This window comes from Oncorhynchus keta, chromosome 26 (genome assembly GCF_023373465.1).
Source record: "Oncorhynchus keta strain PuntledgeMale-10-30-2019 chromosome 26, Oket_V2, whole genome shotgun sequence".
Taxonomy (NCBI): Eukaryota; Metazoa; Chordata; class Actinopteri; order Salmoniformes; family Salmonidae; genus Oncorhynchus; species Oncorhynchus keta.
The window spans coordinates 24,172,052-24,193,606 of record NC_068446.1 but is presented as its reverse complement, the minus strand read 5'-3'; the positions used below and the strand labels follow the sequence as shown (position 1 = coordinate 24,193,606).

Genomic DNA, 21,555 nt, shown 5'->3' with positions numbered 1-21,555 from the left:
TTAAAGTTAAACAGTCCAAAATCTGAAAGGGAACATTGACACATTTTCATAAATGTTTGCTGCATTTTATAAACAAAAACGTTATCAACATAAACATTTGAGAATTGTTTGTTTTCTGATCGCAATTAAGCAAACAGCATTGCGAAAACATGAAATACGATTTTTTTTTTTAAAGGACAAAAACAACAATCATAATGGGCAATCCAGTATTTCGTCACAGGTGACTGGTGGCCTGGGGAAGTTTAATAGAGATGTAAAATACAGTGTACCCAGATGATTGATGGATAGGAGCTCAGGATGAAAGCCCAATGCTTTTAAAGACATTAGAAGCAGCCAGGGCTCATGCCAGGCCCTCACCCCGTTGCCTCAACACCCTCTCACCTCAATGTCTGTGCTAATTTAATTGAGGCGCACTTTGCTTTACAAAACCTTTCTATAGATGCGTGTCTACCCTATAATAGCAATAGGGTCAATCTGCCGTGAGAATGGCGCAAAACAAACATCCTGTATTGTAAGAAAAATTGTGTGAAATACTGTATGTTGGTGTCACATCAGTGTCCAACAAAAAAAAGAAGAGGGAAAACAAAGATGCTTGCTTGATTATTAGATTGAAAGAGCACTACTTTCTACCTGGTTGCATGGCATGTAAAGAGCTAATGAAGAATCTCCCTTCTACCTAAAGCCTTTTGTGTGACAGTGAGGGTGCACTGTTTGGTCAGTTCTACACCCATCTGTGACTTGCAAGCAAACACTGTACCATCCCTGTGTGACATTTACTGTGCATGACAAACATGGCCACTCCTAGCCAGCAGAGGGAATCGCGAAGTCTGTCATAACACCAACCATCATTACTGGGGTCAGTCTTGAGCATGATATAGGCTACAGACATTGCTGATGAAGTGATAGCAACAGAAAATTTACAACAGTAGAAGATATTGAACACTTACAGAACTTGGAGACCAATAAAACAAATAGTTCTGTACAGCACGTCTAGTGGTTCCAATTTTCTTCATTTATATAATATGAACTCTTGGTGTGACTGTTTTATATGAATAGCAGTGGTGGCTTGAAGTCTAGGCAAGTCATAAACTTGTGCAGTCCCCCAGAGTTCAACACAGAGCCCAAACAGGCCATGACAGGGCACGCACTCACAACCCAATTAGGACCTAATGCTTCCCCTCTCCCCCAGAAGGTAGGTGGCTCCTCTGGATGAAAGCAAAGTGTATTATTATTAACTTCTGGGCCATTAGTGCACAAAGAGGGCATTCTCCAGAGCACGGCTTATTACTGACAGCCAGGCCCAGAGAGATAAAGAGGCAGGGGGCGGTGGAGAGACCGGAGAGTCTTCAGCAAGGTGACAGCAGTCTGACAGACACACTGCTAGTGCCTAACAAGCAGATGATTCCATTTCCTCTCTGGTTACGCATTATCACATTCCTAAGACACACCAATCAAAACTGCTCTGCTGCCTTCCTTCAAAGGATGTGAATCATATATTGTTCACCTCTTCTTCTGCCTCCCCTATTTGGCTGAATGAATGGAATGTAGATGGTATGATGCACAGCAGTTTTTGGTAAACACCATAAAGTAGTATGATGATAGAGAGAGTGGTTTGGAGTAAATCTCTGTGTGTGCTAATGACGGCATGTTCTTTTTAGGGAGAAAACAGAGTAAATGTTATTTCCTAGCTACAGACTATACTGAAGCAGACTGCTCTGTGCGGTCACTGTGCTGAGGTATCACAGCTCCATTCTAGTCACAGACCCTTTCTAACACACATTTACTGGAGTCATCCCCCCAGGTCACATACAGGTCAGCTATCCCCCAAGATAAGCTCAATACCTGGTCATACATCACTTTGCATGTACACAGTGCTATAATCCATATACTGCGCAGAACCACTAGACCTCCTCTCTACAACAGGCAACCTGCTCGTCATGGGCTTGGCCATTGCATTCAGCAGTTTCCCAGGCTAAACATTTTTGTCTGTATGGGGGCCGGGTAAAGAGCTCTTTAGCACACAGGGGGTGTGCTGTGTAAAGTGGGAGTTGAAGGGATCTGATGCTCCGCCAGAAAAAGAGCCTGATGAATTATGGATGATCCTCGAAATAGAAATACAGAGCCTCTCTCTCTGCAGCCGTCATCTGTGGCCGCCCCATACCTCACCCATGCTCCGCTCCAGTCCTCTTCCTCTTCTGACACAGCCCGCCTGCCTGCCGCAGCACCACACCAGAACAAACATGTGTAACATCAGCTGGATCCCAAGTAACGCATCTCCAACAGGAAACATCTGGAGGAGTAGCGCATATATCCTTTGTGTCCTTTTCAAGTGGAAATGAGTATGTCCTTGTGATAGAAAATAATTCCCATAGGCTTGGGTGACAGATGAGTTGTGAAATGGCCGTGAAGTTCCCATCTTTTCCACGTAATCATAGAATAGCTTTTCAACTTGGAGGCATCATCTGGAGGAGCATCCTTATTTCACTCCCCAGAGCTAGGAATCCAAAAGTCTTTCAAGGATGCATTTTTTAAAGGGTGAACTCAGATGACATTTGGAGATACGCATAATAGTAGACCAAAAGACAAAATTAAAACTGGCTGAGTTATGACAATAGAAATAGGAATTAAAACTCAAACAACTTGACATATGAATTTCAAATTGAATCAGACATAACAATATTATAGAATTATGACCTCAGCCGACAGTCTTAATAAACAGGTGACCTGACAATGCACCTCTAAGAAACAATCTTCCATAATACTGTTTCTTTAAACCATCAAGCCTTTTAAACATATTTTCTAAAAGTTCTTGAAACATCTTCCACGTTAAACAACCGCTATAGAAATAACAGTATATCAAAGAAAACAGTATGCTACAAAACCACCAACACAAATAGTTAGGAAACGGCTACTACCGCTGCTTCACTGAATCATGCCCTTCGACCTGCTAACCGAGGCCAGCATGCATACATCTCCTTACCCTTCCTTTTGTAGAACCACAGCATACAGTTTCGGAACATAGCAATGGGAGATGGCATGGAGGAGGTGGAGGTGGGCCCACCATGGATAACGTGCTGGTGGCGGTAGTGGTGGCTGTGGGTGGGTGGAGGGGGGGCGTGAGGATGGTGTTGTGACAAGGTGGAGGAGGTTAGAGACCTGGAGGAGAGAGGTCCGCTTGGTGGACGGACGGTGTAGCTGCTGTCCGGGGAAAAGGGGTGGGGTGAGGGGTGTCTGGGAGAGGGGCCAGTCCTGTCTCTGTGAAGTGGCGGTGTTCAGGGTGGGGAGCGGCAGTGCAGATAGCTCGGCTTTTAGCTCAGCAGTATTCGTTTTATTCCCAGAGGCGGTAGAAAATGCAAGTAATCTTCCTAAAAAAAAGAGCCTCCTTCGCTTCTTTCCATTTCAGAAGAATCTTGGTGTGGAATAAATCTTGCTTTAGCCCCTACCCATTTCACTTCTACTTTGCAAAGCTGCCAGATGCTGCTGATGAAAGAGGAAGGTTCCACAGAGACGACGAGCCACTCAAATGCCTAGATGTGCGTGTCTGCTTGTGTTGACGCACCGATATAATAATCCTCCTTTTAAAAAAGGCAGGAAAGAGCGTATGAGAGAGAGAGAGAGAGAGAGAGAGAGAGAGAGAAAAAAAAAACAAGCTACAAAGAGAGCCTACACGCGAACAGACGGCCGTATGCAGCATTGACAGATTTACTCCAAACAACATGGGAGTCAGCAGAGTGGGAGGTGAGGGAGAGGGGAGGAGAAAAAAAAAACAAGAGACTCACCTTGAAAATGGAAAGTCTTCTGGTCCACAGTGATGGTGAATGTGCTGTCGTCCTCGTCATCGATTCCTATTACAGCTCCCTGGGAAACCAAAAAGGATGAGGAGGCAGTGAGACGTCACCATCCCCCTCTCTTGCTCACTATCAAAAACCCACCGAGGCATGGGAGAATGAGGGAAAGAGGAGGGGGTGCCTGGGTGGAGGGAGAGATGCAGGAACAGGTATCGAACAGACAGACATTGGGGACCAGCTGCATAGAAGGAAAGAAAATCTCTTCAGAACTGTTTGTGGCATGGCACCCAGCAACAGTATATCTCAAACCTACTTGCTTGTCAAAACCAACCTTGGGGGAAAAAAAGGCATATGCTTATCTTTTCTTTAAGTAAAACATTTCTGATATAATTACCCATAAAGATGCATTAAGACATTCCATGTACCGAGGGTGAGGTGTAGTCGTCCATTATCACAGAGAACCACTACAGTATATGATGACTCATTAAAAGACAATGCCCTGGCAGCTGGCTTCACACAGACAAAGGGACTGGTACAAAATGAGGAACGCACGTTCAACTAGCCATGAGTGTAATTAGGCTAGAAATAATGTAACCTAGGTGTTTATACATGTGGTGTGCGTTTAGCCCTTGTGTGTTTCTGAGGACAAGAAGAAAATTCCATAACGTCATAAGTAAATCCACTGTACTGTCCCAACTGTCTAAAGCTTGTGCTAGGAGGAAATATACTCAACTACGCTAGTAATCAATCAATGTATAGCACAATTCCATATTCAATCAGGCTATGCCTGCAAGTCAATAATTTTATGCTAGACACTTTTTAATAGTAGAGATTGGCTAAACGCCCAAACATTACAACACACACAACTCTACGTAAAGTCAGACTTTGTACACATATATGAATCTAGGAAAATGCTGCTCAGAGTAAGATATGTTCGCTTTACCTGACAACACTAACATGCGAATGCTCATATACCTTCAAAATCAGCACAAAACAGATGAAAGTCATGAGAAATATTGTTTTCACAATTCCATTATTGATCATCTGACCAACCAACAAGAAAGAGGGGTATCAATTTCACAAGCTTGAGAATCTAGCCAACTGTTGTTTTCTCAAAGCTGTGGATTGCAGCAGAGTGTGTGATGTCTATGAAAGGTATTTTTGCATAAATCTGAAATGTGAACATTGTCTCTTGGCAAAAATAAACCAATTCTGACAGTCAGTTGTCCTTCACAAATTATTGCCAAAACTCAAGTACAAAATAAAAAACAAAGACAACTACGCAGATGACGATACTCACACGTTGTACTCTTACCCTAAAAATGGGCTATTCAAAACGTATGCGTTTTTCAATTGTGGGTACTGAATTCAAGATGGTATGTTTGCCCAATTCTCACCTCTACTCATAAAAGTATTAGAATAAAGAATTCAAATCCTACTTCATCTAGTCTTGATTCAAAAAAATATACCAAACAGGTTGTTTCCCCCAAGACATTCCAATATGTAAAACTATTTGTTTAAAAAGTAAAACCTCTGTTTGAGCTGAAGTTCAAAGTAGATCTCTGAATGCTTTGCTACTAAATTATGTATAGTTAGTTCCTTGAGGATAGAAAAAACAAAGGGCAAGTCAATGGGCCAGCAAGGATCCATTTTAGGAAACAAAAAATCCTATTTTGTTTGTGTCTATTGCAGGTATAAGTAATAAATCAAATGCTGCCATCTAGTGGCAATATTTTCACAAACTTCTGGAAAGTGCTGATATTAAATAGCCTTGTATTGTATAGCCAAAGAACTACAACAGAACAGTATTAGGCTAGATAGGAAAATATCTACTTGTTCAGAAGGTGCAAATTGTCCCTCTTAGCACATAGGCTAATGAGCATGATCAACAACCCAAACCAGATCCTTACCCGGAGACGCACACATCCTCTTCTGGAGCCACGCATCATCTTGTCCTTGGACTGAAAATGAACAAGAACAAAATAGGTTTCAATCACACACACACACACACACCCCCCGGCAAACTCAGTCCACACACATTTCCACTCCAAGTTTACTCATTATCAAGTTCACCAGTGAAAAGTTCCTGGAACATCATACATGTAGATAGCAAGCTAAGATTCTCCGGTAAAAATCCCTGCAAGACAGAGTTGTGAGTGCTCTAGTATAGCATCTCATCTGCAAGTATGACACAGACGCAGTTTGAGACTGGTACCAGATCTGTTTGTGCTCTTGCCAAGTCCATTGTCAAGCCAAATGTTTGGTATAACAATGATTGATGAGTTGACATGATAGCACAAAGACTGGCACTCCGGCTATAAATTACATACACTGTAACCAAAAGTACCCCTACTACTGTTGTTCAGTGTCGGGTCACATTGAATTGGTTAAGTACCAGCAGATACAGACTCCCAAAATAAAGAAAACACTTCATTATGAAGGATAAAATATATTGCAAGCTGGTGCTTCCACACAATTGTGGTTCCTGAGTTAAGAAATTAAAACATCCCATCATGCTTAGGGTCATGTACACTGAACAAAAATATAAATACAACATGTAAAGTGTGGTCCCATGTTTCATGAACTAAAATAAAAGATCCCAGAAATGTTCTATACGCACAGAAAGCTTATTTCTCTCAAATTCTGTGTGCACACACACACGTGTTAACATCCCTATAAGTGTGCATTTCTCCTTTGCCAAGACAATCCATCCACCTGACAGGTGTGGCATATCAAGAAGCTGTTTAAGCAGCACGATCATTACACAGGTGCACCTTGTGCTGGGGACAATAAAATGCCACTAAAATGTGCAGTTGTCACACAACACTGCCACAGATGTCTCAAGTTGAGGGAGTGTGCAATTGGCATGCTGACTGCAGGAATGTCCGAAAGAGAATTGAACGTTAATTTCCTACCATAAGCAGACTCCAACGTCATTTTAGAGAACTTGGAAATACGTCCAACCGGCCTCACCACCGTTATGTGGGCGAGCAGTTTGCTGATAACCCCACTGACACCACGGGTGTTATGGTATGGGCAGGCATAAACTATGGGCAACAAACACAATTGCATTTTATAGATTTTACTGTAACTCAGGAAAGTCTTTGAAATTGTTGCATGTTGCGTTTACATTTCTTTTCAGTTCATAAAAATGGCCAGTTGCCCCTTATTTAGTCAACCATGGCTAGAAGAGATTTCAGTGACTTTGAAAGAGGGGTCTCAAAGGAGCACATGGGGTTTATAGGGTGTGTGTGTATGCCCCTCAGTCACCAGATCTCAACCCAATTAAACACTTATGGGAGATTCTGGAGCGGCGCCTGAGACAACGTTTTCCACCACCATCAACAAAAATCGAAATCAAATTGTATGTCCCATGCTACATAAACAACAGGTTTAGCCTAACAGTGAAACGCTTACTTACTGCCCTTCCCCAACAATGCAGAAAGAAAAAAAGAAAGAAAAAACCTGCATTGTTTGCTGTTTGGGGTTTTAGGCTGGGTTTCTGTACAGCACTTTGAGATATCAGCTGATGTACGAAGGGCTATATAAATAAATTTGATTTGATTAATAGAAAATAACACGAAAAATAAACACAATGAACTGTCGTTCTGCCCCTGAACAGGCAGTTAACCCACTGTTCCTAGGCCGTGATTGAAAATATGAATTTGTTCTTAACTGACTTGCCTAGTTAAATAAAGGTAAAATAAATAAAAAATAAAGATAACGTGGGTATATACATTGGGTACCAGCAGCGTATGTGATCAGTCAAAAGAGTTAGAGCAAAAAGGGTCAATGCAGGTAGTTAAATAGTTAACCAAAAGCTTCCCTGTATAACTATTTAGCAGTCTTATGGCTTGGAGGTAGAAGCTGTTCTGAGTCCTGTTGGTTCCAGTCTTGGTGCGTCGGTACCGCTTGCCGTGCGGTAGTAGTCTATTACCAAATTATGGAATTTATCGTGGAAGAATGGTGTCGCATCCCTCCAATAGTTTCAGCCATTTGTAGAATCTAAACCAAGGCGCATTGAAGCTGTTCTGGTGGCATGTTGTGGCCCAGTCACATCAGAAGCTAGCAGATTCATTATTTACCAACAACGGCTGCAAATTCAGATAAAACTACATCATGTTTTGAAGTTCTCTTTCCTTGCTTTGTCTAACAACACGATCAAGAACCTAGCAAATACGTTTTGTAGGTCAGAGTGCAGTATTTATTTGGTTTCAAAGCACAAACCTTTGTTAGCCCGTTTCTCACACTGGCTTTTGCCACAGAGGGCGCAGGCTGCCCCGGCAAGTCAGGGGGTTGCCTAGCAACACCTACATCGTCTGTATAGCGCGACAAATCCCCACGATTTGAGAATCTGTTGCAACAGAACAGCAAGCGCAACAGCTAAATATAGCTTTGAAAAAAAAACATATTTCAACTAATAGGGAGAAGTATTGAACAAAATAACTACATTATGGCATTGACTAATTATAAACTATTTACATATAGGCCTAATAGAAATGTGGGTACATTTGTGGACAAAATTCTTACTTACTCAACCTTTAAGACGCAATGTTGGTGTTTCCTTTATTTTATCAGTTACCTGTAGTTAGACTTGCATGAGATTGGGATACTGGATTTATCTGTATCGTGAAACCTTCCCGTCTTTGTGAATGACAGTAAAAGGGGCATATTTGTGGCTACCTGTGAGATAGTTTATTGTGACACAGTGGAGCATATTATTTTCATGATTTTCCTTCTGTTCAATGGTCGTATACACACACCCAGTGGCCAGTTTATTAGCTACACCCATCTAGTACTGGGTTGGACCCCCCTTTTCTTAAAGAACAGCCTGCATTCATCTTTGGGGCATGGAAACATTGCTTAAATTAGTATCAAGGGACCTAACTTGCCAGGAAAACATTCTCCACAACATTACTCCACCAGCCTGTACCGTTGACACAAGGCAGGATGGGGCAATGGACTCATGCTGCTTACTCCAAATCCTGACTGCCATCAATCAGCATGATGCAACAGGAACCAGGATTCGCCGGACCAGGCAACATTTTTCCACTCTTCAATTGTCCAATGCTGGTGATTGCGTGCCCACTGGAGCCGCTTCTTCTTGTTTTTAGCTTATAGGAGTGGAAAGCGGTGTGGACCTCTGCTGCAATAGCCCATCTGTAACAAGGACTGACGAGTTGTGCATTGTACTGCGCTGTTATGTTCCTGTTTGTAATCCACCTATTAGCGTGCACGATTCTTGCCATTCTCCTTCTTTCATCAACAAGCTGTTTTCGCCCACAGCACTGCTGCTGACTGGATGCTTTTTGTTTGTTGCAGCATTCTTGGTGAACCCTAGACAATGTCGTGCCTGAAAAGCCCAGGAGGCCAGCCATTTCTGAGATACTGCAACTGGCGCGCCTGGCACCAACGACGGTACCACGTTCAAAGTCACTTAGGTAACTCGTTTTGCTCATTCTACTGTTTAATCGTGCAGTAACTGAATGCCTCGATGCCTGCTTTATATACAGTGGGGCAAAAAAAGTATTTAGTCAGCCACCAATTGTGCAAGTTCTCCCACTTAAAAAGATGAGGCCTGTAATTTTCATCATGGGTACACTTCAACTATGACAAACAAAATGAGAAACAAAACCCCAGAAAATCACATTGTAGGATTTTTAATGAATTTATTTGCAAATTATGGTGGAAAATAAGTATTTGGTCAATAACAAAAGTTTCTCAATACTTTGTTATATACCCTTTGTTGGCAATGCCAGAGGTCAAACGTTTTCTGTAAGTCTTCACAAGGTTCACACACTGTTGCTGGTATTTTGGCCCATTCCTCCATGCAGATCTCCTCTAGAGCAGTGATGTTTTGGGGCTGTTGCTGGGCAACACGGACATTCAACTTCCTCCAAAGATTTTCTATGGGGTTGAGATCTGGAGACTGGATTGCCCACTCCAGGACCTTGAAATGTTTCTTACGAAGCCACTCCTTCGTTGGCCAGGCGGTGTGTTTGGGATCATTGTCATGCTGAAAGACCCAGCCACGTTTCATCTTCAATGCCCTTGCTGATGGAAGGAGGTTTTCACTCAAAATCTCACGATACATGGCCCCATTCATTCTTTCCTTTACACGGATCAGTCGTCCTGGTTCCTTTGCAGAAAAACAGCCCCAAAGCATGATGTTTCCACCCCCATGCGTCACAGTAGGTATGGTGTTCTTTGGGTGCAACTCAGCATTCTTTGTCCTCCAAACACGATGAGTTGAGTTTTTACCAAAAAGTGATATTTTGGTTTCATCTGACCAAATGACATTCTCCCAATCTTCTTCTGGATCATCCAAATGCTCTCTATCAAACTTCAGACGGGCCTGGACATGTACTGGCTTAAGCAGAGGGACACGTCTGGCACTGCAGGATTTGAGTCCCTGGCGGCGTAGTGTGTTACTGATGGTAGGTAGGCTTTGTTACTTTGGTCCCAGCTCTCTGCAGGTCATTCACTAGGTCCCCCCCCGTGTGATTCTGGGATTTTTGCTCACCGTTCTTGTGATCATTTTGACCCCACGGGGTGAGATCTTGCGTGGAGCCCCAGATCGAGGGAGATTATCAATTGTGTTGTATGTCTTCCATTTCCTAATAATTGCTCCCACAGTTGATTTCTTCAAACCAAGCTGCTTACCTATTGCAGATTCAGTCTTCCCAGCCTGGTGCAGGTCTACGGTTTGGTTTCTGGTGTTCTTTGACAGCTCTTTGGTCTTGGTCATAGTGGAGTTTGGAGTGTGACTGTTTGAGGTTGTGGACAGGTGTATTTTATACTGATAACAAGTTCAAACAGGTGCCATTAATACAGGTAATGAGTGGAGAACAGAAAAGCCTCTTAAAGAAGAAGTTACAGGTCTGTGAGAGCCAGAAATCTTGCTTGTTTGTAGGTGACCAAATACTCATTTTCCACCATAATTTGCAAATAAATTCATTAAAAATCCTACAATGTGATCTTCTGGATTTTTTTTCTCATTTTGTCTGTCATAGTTGAAGTGTACATATGATGAAAATTACAGGCCTCTCATCTTTATAAGTGGGAGAACTTGCACAATTGGTGGCTGACTAAATACTTTTTTGCCCCACTGTAGCAAGACATGGCCATGTGACTTGCTGTCTGTAGGAGCTAACCATTTTTGTGAACAGGGTAGCTTACATAACAAACTGGCCATTGAGTGTGTATGACCAAAGATTCTTGACTTAGTTATAATGCCTAAAGCATGAATCATAGTCTACAGACGTTGAGGAGCGATAGTCTGGTGTTCCATTGTGACATAGATAGGCGGGAGACCACCATCAGCAAGAAACTCACAGCGCGAATAATCACCTGCCCACAATTTCCAACCAACGCGCCTCTGGTATGGGTCCTCTATTAATTTGACAGTGGTGACATTTCTCCTGTCCCATCCCTTAGGTTTACCCATCAAAGTGGCAGGGTCAGGCTGTTGAAAATAGTAGAACAAAATGGCTTTAGGTTGTCACCAAGGAAAAATAAATAATAGCGCCAACTTCGACGGGCTATGTAGCTTTATGAAGGGTGCAATCAATGATACAAGGTAGCTAAAAAAAAACAACAAGAAGAGGGGTGGCAATGTTACTAGCCGACTACCACCCGGGACTTTACTCTGCACTTTAGAGACTGCTAACCATTCAACACTGGTCACTTTAATAAATGTTTACATACCGTTTTACCCACATACTGTATAACTACTGCTGTACACACTTTTCTATCCATATATACTGTCTATATACTGTACCAGTCAAATGTTTGGACAAAGCGTTATCTTCATTTTTACTATTTTCCACATTGTAGAATAATAGTGAAGACATCACTATGAAATAACACATAAGGAATCATATAGTAACCAAAAAAAGTGTTAAACAAATCAAAATATATTTTATCTTTGAGATTCTTCAAAGTAGCCACCCTTTGCCTCGATGACAGCTTTGCACACTCTTGGCATTCTCTCAACCAGCTTCACCTGGAATGCTTTTCCAACAGTCTTGAAGGAGTTCCTGAGCACTTGTTTCCTGAGCACTTGTTGGCTGCTTTTCCTTCACTCTGCGGTCCAACTCCTCCCAAACCTTCTCAATTAGGTTGAGGTCGGGTGATTGTGGAGGCCAGGACATCTGATGCAGCACTCCATCACTCTTCTTCTTGGTCAAATGGCCCTTACGCAGCCTGGAGGTGAGTTGGGTCATTGTCCTGTTGAAAAACAAATGATAGTCCCACTAAGCCCAAACCAGAAGGGACGGCGTTTCACTGCAGAATGCTGTGGAAGACATGCTGGTTAAATGTGCCTTGAATTCTAAATAAATCACAGACAGAGTCATCAGCAAAGCACCCCCACACCTCCTCCATGCTTCACGGTGGGAACCACACGTTTGAAGATAATCCGTTTACCTACTCTGCGTCTCACGAAGACACAACGGGCCACCATTGTTCCAGTTCCCAAGAAAGCTAAGTTAACAGAGCCAAATGACTACCGCCACGTAGTCCTCACCTCTGTCATCATTAAGTGCTTTGAGAGACTAGTCAAGGATCATATCACCTCCACCCTACCTGACACACTTGACCCACTCCAATTTGCTTACCGCCCCAATAGGTCCACAGACGACGCAATCACAATGCCCTAACCGATCTGGACAAGAGGAATACCTATGTAAGAATGCTGTTCATCGACTACAGCTCAGCATTTAACACCATAGTACCCTCCATACTCGTCATTAAGCTCTGGGTCGACCACGCCCTGTGCAACTGGGTCCTGGACTTCATGACGGGCCGCCCCCAGGTGGGGAGGGTAGGAAACAACATCTCCACACCACTGATCCTCAACACTGGGGCCCCACAAGGGTGCGTTCTCAGCCCTCTCCTGTACTCCCTGTGCGTGGCCATGCACAGGGAGTGACTGCGTGGCTATGCACGCCTCCAACTCAATCATCAAGTTTGCAGACAACACCACAGTGGTAAGCTTGATTACCAACAACGACGAAACGGCATACTGGGAGGAGGTGGGGGCCCTCGGAGTGTGGTTTTTCATTTTCATCATAAGTTCACTTCAACTGACAGACAAAATGAAAAAAAGAAATCCAGAAAATCACACTGTAGGATTTTTTATGAATTTATTTGATCAAAATTATCACAAGGTGAACGGTGAGCAAAAATCTCAGAACCACACGGGGGGACCTAGTGAATGACCTGCAGAGAGTTGGGACCAAAGTAACAAAGCCTACCATCAGCAAGGGCATTGAAGATGAAACGTGGCTGGGTCTTTCAGCATGACAATGATCCCAAACACACCGCCCGGGCAACGAAGGAGTGGCTTCGTAAGAAGCATTTCAAGGTCCTGGAGTGGCCTAGCCAGTCTCCAGATCTCAACCCCATAGAAAATCTTTGGAGGGAGTTGAAAGTCTGTGTTGCCCAGCAACAGCCCCAAAACATGTTAATTGATTTGATCTTTATTGGAGTCCACCTGTGCTAAATTCAATTGATTGTACATGATTTGAATAAGGCATACACTAAAAATCTTTCAATTTGGACTCATCAGACCAAAGGACAGAATTCCATAGGTCTAATGTCCATTGCTCGTGTTTCTTGGTCCAAGCAAGTCTCTTCTTATTGGTGTCCTTTAGTAGTGGTTTCTTTGCAGCAATTTGACCATGTCTCCTCTGAACAGTTGATGTTGAAATGTGTCGGTTACTTGTACTCTGAAGCATTTATTTGGGCTGCAATTTCTGAAACTGGTAACGATAATGAACGTATCCTCTGGGTCTTCCATTCCTGTGGCGGTCCAGTTTCATCATAGTGCTTGATTGTTTTTGTAACTGCACTTGAAATTTTCCAGATTACTGACCTTCATGTCTTAAAGCAATGATGGACTGTCATTTCTCTTTGCTTATTTGACCTGTTCGTGCCATAATATGGACTTGGTCTTTTACCAAATAGGGCTATCTTCTGTATACCCCCCTACCTTGTCACAACACAACTGATTGGCTCAAATGCTTTAAGAAGGAAATAAATTACACAAATAAACAAGGCACACCTGTTAATTGAAATTAATTCCTGGTGACTACCTCATGAAGCTGGTTGAGAGAATGCCAAGAGTATGCAAAGCTGTCATCAAGGCGAAGGGTGGCTACTTTGAAGAATCTCAAATATATTTAGATTTGTTTAACACTTTTTTGGTTACTACATGATTCCATATGTTATTTCATAGTTTTTTATTCTACAATGTAGAAAATAGTAAAAATAAAGAAAAACTCTGGAATTAGTAGGTGTGTCCAAACTTTGACTGATATAACATATATCATATATAACATATGCAATTGTTTACTCTTGATATTTATTTATTGATTTTGGGGATTTGTGTATTGTTTTCTATTTTTCAGTATTACTGCACTGTTGGGAGCTAAAAACACGCATTTCACTGCATCTGCAATAATATCAGTAAAATGTGTGTATGCGACCAATACAATGTGATTCGATGTCTGTAAACATGAACTATTTTCCTCTGGTGACAGCAAACCAAAACGGTGAAGTCTACTATACATTCTTGTTACGCAGGCAGACTAAGCAGGGAAAAAATTGCGTTCACTTGACTAGCTAGTTAACGTTAACTCAATGAACTGACTAACGTTTGTTAGCTAGATAACCTTGTCTCCTTCCTTTGCTGACATGGTTATAATTGTTCCTGCTACGTTGCTTTAAATGTCTCGAAAAAAATCTACAGCGCTAACTGACAGCAGAACATGAAAAAGACAGCTACCGAGATAGAACATTTTGAAGAGAAACAACGAGGAAAGAACACAGCCGCATCATTCCAGGAAGTATAGAAAATGCTGGCATTTCATTTGCTAGTTTCTCCTCCAGCATGGATAGGATTGGTCAATAACGGATATGTCCGCAAAGTCCCCCGCCCTTTTCTGACAGCTGAGAGATTCCCAACTCCCGGCACACATCACGCGTTCAAAACAACTGGGAACTCGGAAAACTCCGAATTCAGTGCGTTCTAGACAACTGGAACCTCTGGAAAAAACGAGTTCCGAATGAGAAAAATGGTTTTGAACAGTCATCTAACTCGGAATTCCAAGTCGAAAACTCGGGCATCTTTCTATAGTTCCGACCTGAAGATCACGGACGTCATGATTTGACCCCCCCCGAGGTCCCAGTTGTCGTGAAAGCACCAACAGGGAGGCCGCTGTCCCTACTCGGTTTTGACAGGCTTTAGCAAATAATAATACCGGACCCGGGAGGTTATCGGCTTATTCATTATTAAGTACAATAAAATACGCACCGTGTAGTATGACAGTAAACCCGCATTGTAGTCCAAAACAAACCAGCGATACTGCCAACCTTTCATGACGTTAGTCCATTTGCTCAGCGGTCCCTCCATGATGGACGCCATCTTTACAATTGGCCAAGATTCTAGGGGAGGAGTCAGTATGGAGAAAAAATACGTCACGGGATGGCAAGATTTGACAGCATCCTTAACAGCTGACAGATTGTCAAACATTTGAAGTTACACTTTTGCTTTCCCATTTGTTGTTCCATAGGTGCACATGGTTATGACACTATAGGCCTATCTATTCTTTTGGGCCATTATGCCAGGTTACATTGGACATGTTCAAAATGGCATAGCTCTCATTCTATTTAGTAAGTACCATATAATGAGTATGTGCATGGCCTCGTGGGCCCCTAGCATTAAGTATATGGGGTAGCATGCTTGAAGAAACAAGATGTCATAATACAGTTGCTGGAAAATTTGATCAGTATCTGTTCATTATCTTAAAATCTTTCCAGATGTTATTTTATAATCCAGAAGAACATGTTTGCAAAATGGGTGGGTCTAACAGAGTTTTTTTTTTTACTATACCAAATACAGTAGTATATTTGAAATATTTAAGATTAGTATAAAGTTCATACTCACATAGTTTGCAAAGTATTTAGCATGTAGTATCCTGGTTCAGAACACATCCGTTGTATGCCTTTGAGTTAAATGGCCATGTTTAAATACTCAAAACAGACACCCTTCCTCCACTAAGATGATTAGTGATAGCATAATACACTGTTTATTGAAGCAAAATTAGAAAGATATGTAGGCTGTCATTATAAATAAGAATTTGTTCTTAACTGACTTGCCTAGTCAAATAAAGGTTAAATTACATTAAAAAATGTAAAGGATGAAGGTTGCATTAAAACATTTCAGATGACAGTTCCAGGAGCAGATGTGATGTCATTTAATGCCTGGGTCAGGATGTGTCTTAAATTAAGAAAGGTTTATATCATGTCACAAAATTATGCAACCCCTAACTGCCCCTGGGCTATCATTGTGTTTCAATCAATATCATTATTTTCCTCCCATCAATTACATTCTATTTACAGTAAAGGAATCACAGGTCAATTTGATTTATTTCATCTGATTAACACAAGGTTTGAGGCAAGGTTTGAGCTGGTGACTTGAGGTTGCGCTCTTGATTTATCTTTAGAATTTCCCCAAATCAAAAAGATAAATGGACCTTAGAAATGTTCAACGTTTTATTTACATCAAATGTAACACTGCTAGGGAGAACTTCACAGTTATATACTATGTGAGCTTTAAATCAAAAACAAAAAGTTAATATTAACCTCTGCCATTTTTATCCCTGTTAAATTCACATTTTCAAAATGAAGTGTATTCCATTCTCATTGCACTCATAGAACTGAAGAGGAAGTGGCCTTTGGTATACGATGTGCAAATACAATTTCTTCAGCACTGTCCAGATCAAACAGAAAAGTTGCAGGATCCAAAACATTATTTACAAAATAAATACAGCAACAATAAATAAAGGACATACAGCTTAATCAGAAAGACAAACTGGGCAGAAATTAATTGAAGAGCACTTAAACCAAAATGAAATAAATTTTTTGCAAAATTGCAATCATTGCAAACTAATTCTCCTAGCGTGACAAGCCTTGTTCATTACACTCTTAATCCAACAATAAATTAGAGATAATCACAAGTCTATGGGATACTCGTCTCACTAGTACAGTTTGGCAGTAAAGCAGAACAAAGACGATTGAAGCATAAATAAGCAAGGGTGAAAGGCAAAAATAATGGAAGGCCAAATTGGTCATCAGTCATTAAGAATTTCACAGACAGCAAGTGGAGGATGCAGAGAGTTTAATAGTTCAGATCCTTAATACTACAGAGCAGCTTTGGGGAAGTGCACCAGAGAGACTCAAGTTTGTGTAGTTTGTTGGAAATTAAACACTTATTGTGCAACTGTCAGAGACAGAATTATGTGGGATCACAAGTATGGACCACTATCAAATCAGACCAAGAACAAGCTGTATTTGACCATCAGTCCATCTATTATAATATAGGAGACAAATTGCACATTTTATTTTCAAGTTTGAGTCTTAAAATTTACTCCCAGTAATATAAATGTATGTTGTAGTTATATTTATACTTGGCCACAATTTCATGGCGAAATGTGTCATCTGAAGACCAAAGCACAAGATATTTACAATTACACATTGCTGTATATCCATTTCTTGACTTAGTGCACAATACATACAATATATTTCACAAAAGGCACCATGAATAATTGGAAAAACACTGCTGTTTCCAGTAGCAAGAAAATAAAAACAAATACCTCATTATTTAATTTGGAACCTCACAGTGTAAAGAAACAATTAGTTTCATGACATCCTATTAGTCAAGACGACCTTTGAATGAACAGAGAGACACTGAAGCTCATCTGCTGGATTAAATAGGTGGTGTACCCCAAAACAGACATGGAATGAACTGTGAAAAATATTGGGTGTCATATACGGTACTATTAGAGTTTATACTAAGACGAAATGCAATATAGTAATCAGTCTACTACTTCATAGGCTTTATCCAGTGTACACCAAGGGTTCCAGCATCTCAAGTGGGCATTAGGGGAATTTTCAGTCGAGGGACACTATTATAAACAAGCTTTTTTTTGTTTTGATTGCTTGATTCATTAGTCAAATTATTATAGAGAAAGGATTGCAGGTACGGGTGATACTTGCTATTTGTGCACAATACAACAAACAGGATGAAATGACTTCAACAATATTAAATGGAAATGTTTGCTTAGAGATAATCAAAAAGCATCTAAAAAGGGATATCAGTCATCTTCACTCATTTATGCTCATCGAAAACAGAACACCGATGTTGGCATTGAAATGACCAGAGAACTTTGACAGATTAAACACCTCATTTCCAGATGTTCAGATGGGGCTGGGGGCCTCAGTCCTGCAACTTCCTACCAATGTTTCTTTTCATAGTCAAATACTTATCCAAGCAAAAGTGACTGTGAATCTTTTCCTGGATATAACGTTTTTAAAATAGGTCTGTGCTTTTAATAAAAAACAATAATTAATTTAAATTCAAGTTCATACATAAAGACATTCTAAAGTTAAAACCAAAAAATGTACAAATAAATCACTCATTTTCTGGAGACATACCGCAGTTTGCGTTGAGATTAGTATTTTTTTCAGGGAGTGGCTGTGTTCGCAGATTTTCAATGATTTAACAATCTATAGGCACTGAGGGAAAGGGCCACAGGGAATACTGCCCCAAACCACCTTCCCATGTGTTACCTTGCGCTTTCCTCACTTCTCATTAGCTACGAACATTTAAATACATGTGCAAGGGAATTTGGACATAAATATTAAAATGCTTACATTTTCCATTCCGATTTTAAGTGAGCATTTTCCTGAAATACTCAAACCAAATCAAATGGCAGAGGGTAGACCTGATTAAGTGGAACACACTTCCATTTTCCAGGTGACAATAGTTTTGAACAGTGACTTCCCGTCACAGGAACTCATAGTTGCCAGGATCATAAACCAAAGATAGTAACTCAGCCATAATTATTCTCCACATTTTCTTGGCTATGATGACTATGACACATACGCAAACGGACTGTCCTTTACCAACACTCTGGGACTGAATACATAGCTGATATACTCCACATTCGATTAAAAGAAAGGCCTTAAAACCAGTTGGAAAAGTTTGAACTTGGGGCAAAACAGTTACTTGGTGTACATTGAACCATATCTAGTTTGGTATCAACAATGTTAATGTACAAAGGTTAGAACAGTGTTCTCCCCTGGCATTTTTGAGAAAGAGTCAACTGTAAACAATAAGAGATCCAATTTAGTGATTTTCTGAGGTACTTCTGAGATTGTTCTCCGTCCCCAAAATGTTAATACAACCAGAAACATAAAAAAGGGAATACAAAGAAATGTTTGACAGGGTCCGATGGCTACCTCTGAACCACATCACTGATTTCTTTGATGCAGATGTGTAAGTTGTCCAGAGCAGGGCTAGGTCCTGGGCCACTAAATGCCCCTCCAATTCCAGAGGAGGACGATGCCCGAAGCTCCTGCAGACTCAGCTCTAATTTGCCCACGGCCTCCCGGAAGGCAAACTTGTTCCGCATCTGTGGGATGCAGTCCACGTAGCCTGAGCAGTAGTCTAGCAGCTGGTGGCCAGCATCTAAGACCTGGCTGCTGGAGGAGGGCTCAGGGCTGCTGTGGAGGGCACCTCTCAGGCACTCAGCACACTCCAGCAAAGCCTCCTTACTGATCTTCTCCGGTTGAACCCTCTCAGCCTGCTGTCGAGTCCGACGCAGAGGCTTAGAGCCACCAGAGGGGGCTGTGGAAGAAGCAGTGCTTGTGGCGCCGTTGGCCATCTTAGTGGGAGTAGTGTTAGTGTTGTTGGCAGAGGAAAAGGAGGAGGCTGAAGTTGGTGGAGGCACTTGTGGTGGTGGCACTGATGGTCTCCCGGGTCCCACTTCCCTTGCTCGTCCCGGCTTTTTCACCCCATCACCGTTGACCTCCACAGTCCCTACGACCTGCTCCTCCCCATCCCCGCTGTAGGAGTGCCCAATGAGGCGCAGGGTTGGAGGGGGAGGGGGAGCACATTTGGGTTTGACCAGTCGTGGTCGGTCCCGGTCCGCCTGGTGCTCCGATAGCAGTTTGAAGCGGTTCCCCTGAGAGTCCATCCCCACCAGGTGCACATCGGCTGGGCTATGCTTGAGTGTAGGCGAGATCAGCACGGGAACCTTGTGGTTGTGTGGAGCCGCCGACGGGCCTGATCCCACTGTTTTGGAGGGGGACGTCCATCCCTGTCGGTCCTGTCCTCCTGCCTCCTGACCCTCCCTACACCGTAGAGCCCCCGAGTGACAATCCAAATCGGCCTCACTCCCAACCCCAGGTGCCCTCACCCCCCCAGAGCACCCCCCCACCCCTCGGGGAAGCAGCTTGGCTTTAGGCCGGTCCCTGATCTGAGCTGTGCCCTCATCCATCTTACGAAGAAGGGACTCAGAGGTGTGTGCTGCCCCGTTCTCAGGCTGCGAGGTGGTGGAGGCAGTGCGCTCTAGAGGAGGTTTACTGCGGTTTCTGGGTAAAGTCAGAGCCATCCTCTCCAGGTCAGGAAGCCCTGCAGTCATGGAGGAGGTGGAGTTGGACCTGGGGAATGGTTTGGTCCCCCCACCCCCCTCTTCGGTCCCAGTGGACTTGCCAGTCCGTAGCCCTAAGGTCTTTTTGATGAGGCGAGGGGTGAAGAAACCTGCCAGGCCTGCCCAGCTGCTGCTACTACTACTGCCCACCTGCAAGGGTGGGACCCCAGAGGTGTGGTTGGCAGAGGACTTTTGTCCAAAAGTGGCCCCACAGCAGCGTGACTGGACGTGGTTCCCCTCTCCATGGGACGGTGAGAAGCCCAGGCCGTCCGCCTGGGGAAGGGGAGGAGGAGGGGCGCTGAAGCCAACCGTGGGCTCGTACTTCTTGTGAGGCTGGGTCTCCATCTCTCGGAACGAGCTGCTCCTCTTGGGCGGCATGGGCAGGCTCTGCTGCAGCTGGGATGAAGGAGACTTCTTCTTCATGAAGGAGCTGAAGAAGCCAGCCTTGCGGTCCCGTGTGAACATGGTCTCCTGGGAGTCCTCCAATAGGCTGCTGGGGGATTTGTCCCTCTGTTTCCGAGGCAGAGCAGGAGAGCTGCCTGACCGGCCATCCCCTGCCAGCAGAGTGGCTGCCAGACCTGCAGAGAACAGAGGATAGTGAATTAAAAATAGGTACCAGAGCTGTGGTCTCTTTTATCAACACTAATAACACCATTATTCAACATCAATCTGCATTAGTGCCAACCGGCGAATCTCATAGGCTGGCTGCCATTTGCTTTGACAACAGGCATATTCTCTCTTCAGAGCCATTCCTGCTTCAATAACTTTGTGGTGCCACCTTGTTGTACTATGGATGTCAAGCTGCTCTATACGTGTAATAGATGAGCGCCACAGTGAGCCACGCAGCGGAGTCAGCATGACAGGAAGTCACCTCCCTTGTGTCACCACCATTCAAGCTTCCTCATCCCAGACTTATCTTAGGGACGCATTGTCGAGAAGGAAATCTGCAATTAAGCATTTCGTTGGACGGTGTATACCATGTGTATCCCATACATACGAGTAATACAACTCGTAACTATGCAGTGTTTGCGATTGTGTGTTCACTGATCAATCATACTTGTAGTGGAGAAGTATCATGGGGAGGATTAAAATGGTGTGAGAAAGGAGTGAGAGTATAAGGACTGACGGGAACATAGATTGCATTAGGTTTTTCAACATGAACACAACATGCAATAAAACACTTTATTGTCACTTGATTGCACATAAAACAAGACAGACAACATTTCAAAAACCATACAAATAACTTGTGGGTCAGCCAATTTTAATTC

The 21,555-nt window shown here is 42.7% G+C and overlaps 2 protein-coding genes across 3 annotated transcripts in view; both read right to left on the bottom strand.

Annotated features, from left to right (window-relative positions):
• The window catches only part of LOC118359127 (oxysterol-binding protein-related protein 9-like), a 37,234-nt gene extending 21,966 nt beyond the window's left edge, over nucleotides 1-15,268 (bottom strand). The window contains exons 1-3 of the mRNA XM_052480428.1: nucleotides 15,106-15,268; nucleotides 5,699-5,749; nucleotides 3,780-3,858 (exon numbers count right to left, since the gene is read on the bottom strand). Coding sequence (XP_052336388.1) covers nucleotides 3,780-3,858; nucleotides 5,699-5,749; nucleotides 15,106-15,216 — 241 coding nt within the window. The 5' untranslated portion in view covers nucleotides 15,217-15,268. The remainder of the gene's footprint in view (nucleotides 1-3,779; nucleotides 3,859-5,698; nucleotides 5,750-15,105) is intronic.
• Nucleotides 15,269-16,333: 1,065 nt separating this feature from the next.
• The window catches only part of abl2 (c-abl oncogene 2, non-receptor tyrosine kinase), a 40,659-nt gene continuing 35,437 nt past the window's right edge, over nucleotides 16,334-21,555 (bottom strand). For both annotated transcript variants that reach the window (XM_035737387.2, XM_035737388.2), the window contains exon 10: nucleotides 16,334-20,865. In XM_035737387.2, the coding sequence (XP_035593280.1) occupies nucleotides 19,091-20,865 (1,775 nt within the window). In that variant the 3' untranslated portion in view covers nucleotides 16,334-19,090. The remainder of the gene's footprint in view (nucleotides 20,866-21,555) is intronic.